At 41.6% G+C, this 10,527-nt stretch overlaps 1 protein-coding gene across 17 annotated transcripts in view; it reads left to right on the forward strand.

Moving 5' to 3' along the window:
- The first annotated feature begins 1,940 nt into the window (after nucleotides 1–1,940).
- wnk1b (WNK lysine deficient protein kinase 1b) overlaps nucleotides 1,941–10,527 on the forward strand; it is an 85,241-nt gene continuing 76,654 nt past the window's right edge. For 7 of the 17 annotated variants that reach the window (XM_032504732.1, XM_032504731.1, XM_032504735.1 and 4 more), the window contains exon 1: nucleotides 6,660–7,631. In XM_032504732.1, coding sequence (XP_032360623.1) covers nucleotides 6,660–7,631 — 972 coding nt within the window. Of the gene's footprint in view, nucleotides 2,540–5,985; nucleotides 7,632–10,527 lie in introns of those variants that run through there. The other 10 variants (XM_032504737.1, XM_032504729.1, XM_032504738.1 and 7 more) reach the window with 2 other exon arrangements.

Below are 10,527 nucleotides of genomic sequence, written 5' to 3' on the forward strand. Positions count from 1 at the left end.
CAGCGGCACCGTAGCTTTTCTCTGGTGCTTAGCACACTCCAAGACAATTGTCATTGGTTTGAAAAAATGCCAACAAACCGGAGCATGTTTTCCTCCCATCCCTGAATGCTATGTGGAGTAGCCAGACTCACCTCCAGCGCACTTTGGAGGAGGGTCTGGCAAAGCAAGACTATACTGACTGTAACCTTTAGACCAAAACCACAAAAGAAAATCTGCACATTATGATCTCATTATATATTTCTTCCATCCCTTTAGACAAAACTGGAGTTATATTAATATTGTATTACACTGAACAACATTTTAGGACTGTTAGATCCATGATAAGTACATATACAATAGGAAACATAATACCATAGGGAGTCAAGTTGTCTGACACTAAAAGTGATGGTGAGGACGTCAGAGAGTGAGCAAGTGAAGGTCACATGAGCACACACACACACACACGCACACGCACATGCACACACACACACAGACAGACAAACACACACTGAGAGAGGGAAAGATATTATTCCGAAAGTTTGACTATGGATGTGTCAAACACATAGGTCAAACATGGCCGAAACATAAAATAAAATCATAAATGTGTTGGTTGTTGGTTCACACTGCAGCTGTTGACTGGCTCAGGATACTGGATACTATGGAGTTTGCCTCTGGTTGCAAGATTGTGTCAAGATTACAAGACTAAACAACAGTGCTTCCGGTTTGACCTGTCAACATAGAATTCTTATAAAGGAATGTGTTGCAGTAAACCAATAAAATACTCAATAATAATTATGACTTTGAATGATGTTTCTTAGGTCAGCAATGGATTTTAGTTTGACACTGTAGGAGGCTAAGTAGACTAAAATACTTCAGGTAGTATCCCTTCTTTGCTCATGGAAGACCAGTTATCTTTCTAAAAATAAGAAAAACACATGAACAACTGATCAGTTTAAACAAAAAAGAACCCCTTGGGTTAAAAATCAGAAACTGACCACATTGATCAATTCTGAATGTTTCCGTATGTAGTTGAACTGTATAACTGTATAACTGGTGTAGCAAACCACAAAATGTGATAGGTGTTTCCTCTCCTTCTAGCTCGGTTTGTTAGACACAGCAGGGGCACAACTGGATCTATGTCAGATCAAACCGATGCAGACTGCTGTCTCTGCTGTCCTCTACAAAATAATAGCACAGGACAAATAGGAGGTGAGGAACAAGGAAATAGCTCAAGAGCTGCAGGATGTACTCCCAAACACTCACAGCCCCAAAAAATGGGATTGTGTTTTTAACAATTGCACTGTTCACTAGATTACATTTTTTCGGTTGTTCCCAGTGGTGGACTCACTCAGAGTACTTTACTTAAGTACAATTGTGAGGTAGGCCTACTTGTACTTTACTTTAGTTTTTCCATTTTGTTTGACTCTACCTCATGTCAGAGGGAAATGTGTTCCTGTTTACCCCACTACATTAATCTAATCCCTTTAGTTACTAGTTAAACTATATTTAACAAATTAATGAGAATATATTATTAGGGATAAAGGTAAGACTTGATCCCTTGGTGAAATTCACAAGCTACCCAGCAGTCGGCCTATAGGCTAGTAAAAAACAAGTCCCCCAACCTTTACCAGCTACAACATTAAAGTAATGTAGCCTACTAATGCATCAATATATATAATTTAATAGTAGCCTATGATACAGCCTGCAATAATCTGAAGTGGGGCATTCTGCTGGAGTAGCCTACTTTGAGTTATTTTGACGCGCATACTTTTGTAGTTTTAATCAAGTAGACCTATTTTGAATGCATTGCTTTTACTTATATCTGAGAGTTTCTTCCGCAACACACACACAGAGCTCATACTTGTGCGATTTGGATGATAAATCGTAATTTTGTTTTACTTTGGTAGAACACCTCTTTTCCTGTATCATCCGGGTTACGGTGGCTGCTTGACGCGGCACGTCTCTGTGAAAGCCCTGCCGTCGCCTTGTCGAGTCATCGCCAGAGAAGAGCAGAGAGCAGACAGAGCCGCCGTCCAATGGCTTGAAAACAGGGAATAACTGTGGATCACAGTCGATTTATTGCGCCACACAAGCCAAGAGGAGCTTAACGGCGGTTATGGGAGCAGACTAAACGTTGATTCGGATGAGGATACAGCATCTTTGAGTGAGACCGTTGCCTTATGACCCGGACACAGACAACATAGACACAGACAGAAATAAGTACCAGAGCCGCCGCGACACCAGCGAGCGAACTTGGCTGCTCTACCCGGTGGGAGGTGTTGGTCTGTCGGCTGCGGCTTGCTGCACGTATCGTACTGCTCAGCGCCACGCTGTTCGGACCCTTTTAGAAGGATAAGGTCGTAGCCAAGTCATGTTTTTGTAAATAGCTTCTTTTTCGGGGTTTTCGTCAACCAACTGTGGCTTTAATGTGACGCACTATTCTGACAATTGTGCTGTGTCGGAGCGGACCCCCTACTGCAGAGGAGTTACACAGGCTTTTAAATCAACTTTGTACCTTCATAATTCTACGGTGCCGATACAGCCCATACCAATGTAACAGGTAACAGTACATGTTTTGTTTTATTACCATGCTTTATACAAATCGTAACTGGTTGTTTTTTTGGTCTTGTTTTTTTTACCTGTAGCTTATATAGCCTCGTTTTTTTTTAAAGTTCCTCAACGGGCAGCAGCCAACCCCTGACTTACAAAGCTGACGTTTAGGACGTTAACCATCACCAGTCTTACCAGCCCGTTTAGAAACGTACACACATTTGTTTTTAGCCATTTAAGATTCAGATATTTTCACAAGTCACACAACTTAAAAATACATGGCCATAAGCAGTTAGCCTATATTAATAAGCGAGCCTACCTAACGACTCTTGCCTTTTCCCAGGACTTTTTGCTCCTGTGCTCATTTTAACAGGACGAACAGCTTCTATTCATTAGGTTTTAATGAGCCGTACTCAATGGAATTACTTTACCTGTTGGCATGAACTGGTGATGTGTTGATGTTTCTGATAACAGCCTTTACATTTTAATGATACGTTTGTTTTTTAATAGATATCTACTTCTATCTGAAAACTAAGCTGGACCATTCAATTTTGGCCATGTTTGAATGTTTATAAAGTATGTCCATTATATTTGGCTGGGAGTCTGTAAACAGAGGAATTGGCAACCGTAAAATACAATTTTTAGCAAAAACTTTTTTTCTGTTGCTTACGCTAGTATATAATTGCGTATTGTATAAGTGCTTAAAATCAATATTTATATGTGTTTTTCGGTATAAATTTGCACTTGTGTGCTATGGTATTAGCAAGACTTAATTCATGAAAGGACAACTGATTGGTAAAGCAGCACACCTGTGATCATTACTGTACGTACACATTTACGTTAATTTAAATGATTAAGTTGCACACTTTACCTTTCAATTTACATAGGCTGGTTGAAATTAAAATGTAATTTACTAGTTATGTTCTGTTTCCAGTTGTCTTTATGTTAAAGTTTTATAACCACTACCTGTTGTGAAATCAGAATACTTGACTTCTCTTAATCCCTACAGCCAGGTGCCATTGAATGTAAAATAGGGATTATTTCAGAATACATTTTAAACCTGTTAATAACATCATTATACAAATAATGTAACAGTATTTACAGCTGGATAGGACATATTTTTTACGTAGGAAAAGGTAGAGCCAAGCAGTCAGGTTCTACCTGGTGGCCTTAAGGCACATACCTAACTGTTATCAGTGCTCATCCTTCACCCACTTCCCTTATTTGAGACAACATGCAGTAGCCTGTGGGACTACATTAGTCTCTGGTGTTGTGTTTTGGTCACTACTACTAGGAAACCATCAGGACAAATTTAACCCAGTAAAATGTAAAAGTATTCTCTGAACGGTAGTGTTTCATATTCTTTTTGACCCATTAATTTGAGATCATTTTGACTTTCAAGCAGACTTTGCATCCTATGTTTTGCTATAAAGTGGTTAGGGCTGCACGATTGTGGCCAAAATGATAATCACAAATATTCTGATAAATATTGAGATCACGATTAATTATCACAATTATTTGTTGATTTTAACCAAAACAAATTTTATTGCCACATAGGTTATTTATAACAGCTTTCACATACATATTGTGCTATATATTTCTCTTATGTTGAAGCTGTATGTCATACATACATACAGCTCCAACACATAATTAGCCATCTGAAATAAATAACCTAGGATATATTTCAAAAAAGTATCTCTGAGAAAGCTCCTTTACTTGTTTTCAACAATAACTGATTAAAAGAGCTAGGAAGAGTGGGGGAGTGCAAGGGACGTACTCCCAGAGTGACGGCTGACTCATTATGAATGGGTCCAACACGGGTCGAATGGCGGATCAGCGGAGTTACACACCTTGTGTGTTTTAAATGCCTGTATCGTCAGTGCGCTGCATTTTTATGAACTATGATATTCTGGCCATGGGTCACATCTCTCGCCGAGGTCCAGCAGGCTCCGTCTCACACGCTATTACTCTACGAACGGAAGTTAGTTGCATTCAATAACTTCTTCTGTGTTTTTCTCCGTGGCCGCTGCAATAGCAGAGTTACCAGCGGAAACACTGGTACAAATACAGGTTTGCCTCTCATGCTTAACAATATACAGCTGTGTTAATAATAATTAAACTGTGGATAAATGTCAGAAGTGTGGACCAGCGGCCGCTGTGTCTCTCCATGTTGCTGGGAGCCGTGTGAGTGAATGGGGGCGGGGCTGCGCGGAGAGTAAGAGGAGAGATCCAAACACCGGCACAGTTTTACAGAAGAAATGGGTTGTGAAACACAAAATTAAACCATATCAATATAAACAACATTGCTACGTTTGTGGAGAGGCAGCCGATGCGAGGACATTAGGTGCGACCTAGGAAAAATGTTGCTTGCCCCGTAAAGCCCTGTGACCTAACAGACACTAACTAGCACCACTCCTGTTGTCTGAAAAACCAAACAAACTGGACACAGTGTTGCGTTTACTGGTAAACTGGTAAACCTTGTGACTGACGTATAACGGGCTGCTATTTGTTGTGGAAAAAATCTATAAACTAAGCTGCGCGGTGCAGGGAACAGCTCTGACTGGCACATGATCAGACAGTGGTTTACGGAGCGGTACATTGGCTTTGCAACAAAACGGAGCATTCTGAAATACAGAATGAACGGAAGGACGCATTTAAAACATCGCTCGATCACGCAAACTTGATCGTGGGAAACAGTGATTGTGATTAAAATTTGATTAGTTGTGCAGCCCTAAAAGAGGTCATACACCATTTGGGATGATATATGTAAAAGTGGTTTGTGCAGTTTAAATTTCACATTCTTCTGCATCACTCCACTGAATTAACTACACAGGGGCAAAAGGTTGAGGTTGGATGCAGATCTCATTCTTGTTAACAACCTTGAGTTGGAGATTAAAGATTATGCTCAACTCAAAGTCAAACCATCACTGATAAATCCCAAACCAAGAAGTTTTTGTCAGCCCAAAGTCTGGCTGAATTCTTTTACAGCCAAATATGGAATAATGAATTGTTTAAGCCTGTATTTTAATTAATGTGAATAGTCACTTTTTGTTGCACAAAACTTGTACCAAGCTAGTGTCACTATTTTACCAACCAAATTGTTTAGGAATAGAACATCCAAATGAGGAATTTCTGCTTAGTGGTTGGAGGAGCTGACAGATTTGTCAACTGCAACCAAAAATGTGTCAGCATTTGTTTGATTTTCATTTCCCACCCTGCCTCTGTCACTCATACCGCTGATCACCAGCCAAATGGTTGTAAAATTTTACAGTATCTGGCAGCTTATATACCAACCACTTTGGCAGGGAAAGTATCATTTGGAGTTCCCTTGAAGTTGGTTGGGTCACTTAAGTAGGTCAAATCAAAGCAGATGCTGAATTTTGTGATTGGTCAGATGTATAAAGAAAATTATAGTTTCATCTTACAACTCTATTCCTTCTTCCATTTTATTTCTAGTAACAAGGGGCGAAGCAGATCAAGCTGGGCCTGGCTAGGCCTAGTCTTCTGTCTGGCCTTACCAGACAGGCCAGCGACCTCTCCAGGGAGTCCTAATTCAACGACGAGCAGTGGGGGCCTCAGCCTGTTCTTACAGAAACTTCACCAGACTACTACATCAAGCTGTAACGGATTGGATTCCAATCATACCTTGTTTTATCAGCCTTTGGTAGGCTATGCTGGTCTGTTATATCTCAGATCCTTCCATGTCGTGGATGTCCCTCTCTGGATGGTGGCAGCAGGATGGATTCGAGTGTTAATTTGACGGTTGTCACATCATTGCAGTTCTTGCACTCCCCCTCCTTTGACTGGCTTTCGTCCCTTCCCTCCCGAATCTTAAAGCGAAAGCCCCTGCTGCTCTCTTGGGGCTTCCCTGAGCCCTGTATAGAAGGGACTTGTAGGAACTGTAGATTGGTTTGTTGAAAGAGTTGACATTGCCCGGGGAACCTAGAGTTATCCACCCATTTTCTTTTTTCCAGAGTTTCATTGGAGGTTGGACAGCATATCCTTTGAAAAATAAGCTTGCTAATACAGATTTGTGACTGCATACACACAGTATACACATAGATTGATCTGATTAAGTCCTTATTTATATGCACAGAATTCTTTTTTTGTGGTCTGAGTCTTAGGGAGAAATGTCTGAAAGCAGCAGCAAAGCGGCAGAATTGATTGCCCCTGCCCCTCCTCCTCCCTCTGCCTCTCCTTGTCCATCACCCCAAACCCCCCATAAGAATGTGAATGGCTCTGCCAGTTCAGACACGCTTGTGGTAGAGAAGCTTAGCAGCCACCCTGAGGTCCAACGTCGGCGCCACACAATGGATAGAGACTCTAAAATAGCCGAGCACCGCTTCTTCCGCCGGAGTGTCATTTGTGACTCCAATGCCACAGCTTTGGACCTGCCCAGCAAAGCAGCTGTGATACTCACCTCACCTCCAGACTGTGAAGGGCCTCCCACCTTCTTCTTTCAAGTTCCCTCAGGTCCTGGACCTGGGGTGCGAGATGCTGAAGGCAGAGAAGTCTCAAGAGGTCCTTACCTGCAAACCTCAGCCCTCCAGCCTGGTCTTAGCCTGGGGAGGTCAGTTGCAGAAGGACACATAGAAAATGCTGAGGAAGATTTAGATGAGAGCAGTATCACAATTGCTGTTCCCACACGTAGTATTGTTGAAGAACATAGCGCAGATGGGGCAGTAAAAGAGCCCAGCCCGACAGTATTGGATGTTACCGACAAAACATTACGCAAACTGCCTGATGTCACATTGCGTCCCAGAGGGTCAGAGTCCACACAACAGGTGACAAAAGACGGAAAAGTGATAGAACACGTGGACGGGGTTAGCGTTAGTAGTCCGATCGAGGAGAAAGAGAAGGAGACTGAGGAGGAGAAGGAGACGGAGGAGGAGAAGGACCTAGCAAAAGCACGGGCCGAGCAGAGGGAGGCCGAGAAACGAGTGCAAGAGGATATAGAGGAGGTGGAAACAAAAGCTGTAGGGACCTCCCCGGATGGGCGCTTCTTGAAATTTGACATCGAGATTGGAAGAGGGTCCTTTAAGACTGTGTACAAGGGACTGGATACAGAGACTACTGTGGAAGTTGCGTGGTGTGAGCTCCAGGTAAGTCCTGACTCATAAATCTGTCACCTCTTGAGTGTCTATGCTCTGTCTCCTCCTGTATATCTGGATAAGATTTTCATTTAATGTAATTTTGTGGTTGTGGTTGTCCCTGGGGTGTCTCAATTCCATCCAGGTGCTGAAATTAACCTCTCTTTTTAGTATTTCTTACATGTCCTCTGGAGATTTTTAAGTTACTCATTTGTGAGAACCTTCTGGTCACCGGGATGCTTTCCTGTACAAAATATTCACAAAATGAGATCACTCTCTGATTGAAATTGAGATACTGGTGCAAACTGATTTTTTTTTTTTTTTTTTAAATGTGTATGAACGGATGCTGTGGTGCATCCGATTACTACAACCACAAGATGCATAAATGAGCAATGGATGATGGAGAGGATGTTGAACAATCAAGGCCTAAGTTTGAACGGGAAGGAAGTGGGTTTCATTTCCCGATTGCTGTGGCAGCTTGTATCAGTAGGATGAATTTGTAGGACAGCATTATCCTAAAGGTTAGAGAAGTTAGATTATGACTAGAGACTTTCTTGTCAATATCCCCAGACTGTCTGGGAAATTCAGGGTACTGAAAGTATCAGTAACACTGTTGCATCTCTCACCTACATGTCCCTTGTTATGGTGCCCTTGAGCATGACAGATTACCTCCTAGCTGATTCAGTTTAGTTGCTATGTGGCTTTAACCGGACTGGTTGCACTGGGCAGCTCTCAGTCAGCTCTCATTATGTAAATACATAAAGGTTAACAAAAAAGACTGCATCTCGCACAGTGTGAAACATGAGACAGGATGGCACACAGTTCACCACAGGATGTTGTTGCTACATTATAGTGCACTGATGCAACTTCTGCAGTGAGTGTTTGTCAGGAAGAGAGAGCGAGAGATATAGAAAGTGTGAACAAGAGACATGTAGAGGAGTTACATGTCTGTGTGTGTGTTGGCGGGAAAGCTGAGGCAGACAAAAAGTGGAAATAATAGTGTCTTTGCAGCTTGTCTTAGTGCATTCAGTAGTTGCAGATGTGGAATAACAATCTCAGCTGGTCATGTTTGTCTGTCTGTCTTTAGTTTTTTTGCAGAATGACAGTAAAATATTAGGGAGAGAGGATAACATAACTAGCCATATGCATGGGTAGTCTGCTCCATCTTTTCAACATAATATAGTTAAATTAATTAAAACCAGAAAAGTCAAATGAGGTGAGACTGTGTGATTAAATCTTTTCTGTGCAAAATCTGAACTCGTTTATATTTCTCAGTGTGTGATTATTTCCTGTGGGACTGTACAGTTGTTTCCCTGTCATTTCCATCACAAGATGTTCCTTGAGTCCTCCTCAATCCCAGGAGCTAAAATCAGCTTTGCTTGATGCCCTGCGTCAAGGCCACGCCAGTTTATCAGGAAACAAACGTCTACCCTCTCCCTCTGTCACAAATGCCTCCTTCTTTCTCTCTTTCTGTCTCTTGCTTGTCAAAAAGAGGAAACCTATGGCCACGTCAGACTGCAAGCCTTAATGCTCATTTCCAATTTTTTTTAGATCTGATTTAAAAAAAAAAATATTTTTTATTGACAGTTCAAATTATTTTTTTGAAATGTGGCCCTCATCAGACTCAAGTACTAGACACGGCCGGAAAGTGAACCGCATGCGCAAACAAGTAATACAATGTCATGTGCCACTTGCAACACCCTGTTTAAATGCTTATCAAAATAAACCCATGGATGTATTAAGAGAACCAAGGAGAGTAATTATTATGTCGTGCTACTAGCTAACGCTGGCCGTCAGACGGAAGTTTGGGAACAGGACGTTAAAAACCTTACATCCACGTTACAGGCTTTACCTCAAAGGGCTCTCGGATGTATTATAATATAATACAAATGATCAATTACAACCATATAGCCATTATTACAGCTACAGGAACTCAGGAGAACGGTCATATGAGCCTGCAGTGAAAGGCGGCTCAGCCGGGCGCAGTCCCATGGGTCTGCTCTCGTTCATTAAAGGTGTCCTGCCACACTTATTTCATTACTTTGTGGTAATGTCTGTTCTACCAGTTCTACCATGGACTCTGTAACATTTTTAGTGGAAAAAATGCCTTGGTTACCTTTCTTCAAGCCATTCTATCGTGGTATAGAAAGCCTGCAGGAAGACTCAGCTCAATTTGTGCTGACAGTTAGCCAAAGAGAGCCTGGCTATCAGCATCCTTTGTAAGTGTTCAGACTTGGTAAGTAAGTTGATGCACCTCAAAAACATTTCTTTGTTGATATATAGACATGTCTTTTGCCATTTAAAGTCAATGGGAAAAATGTTGCTATTCCACCATCGGCCGCTATGCTTGTGTTTGCATCAAAGCCTGACGCTGTTCCTAGGGACGTGTTCTCAACGCAGAATTGTGACAATGGTCACTCTAGAGTGACATCGAAGTTGCATGAATTCCGATCTTACTAGCCAGACTCAGGTTGCATATTTGAAATATCCAACCTCTAATGGATTTGGACCACATATGGACAGTGGCCCAAATCAGACCAGGAAAAGATCAGATATCCTTGTGACTTGGACTTGGACTTGAAAAAAATCAGATATGAGCAAAAACAAATCGGATTTGGGTCACTTTTGCCTGCAGTCTGAAGCAGCCTAAGGGGTCTTCATCAGGTCGGATTGATTGGTGATTTAAACAAAGTTGTTATTTTGTTAAATAATCAGAAGATAAACTGGCTGATACATGAGTTGCTTTAATACAAGGATGTTGTTTAATATGCCCTGGCTTACTGGAACGAAACTTCCATTAAACATTGTATAGTGAATGTGTTATATAAGGGTATTAAAGGTCTATGATGACTATATATCCCATGCATGCAGAGACAAGTACGTTTCTACAGAGTCCGGCTGTAATCGT

The sequence above is a fragment of the Etheostoma spectabile genome, chromosome 23, assembly GCF_008692095.1.
Source record: "Etheostoma spectabile isolate EspeVRDwgs_2016 chromosome 23, UIUC_Espe_1.0, whole genome shotgun sequence".
In the NCBI taxonomy this organism is placed as follows: domain Eukaryota; kingdom Metazoa; phylum Chordata; class Actinopteri; order Perciformes; family Percidae; genus Etheostoma; species Etheostoma spectabile.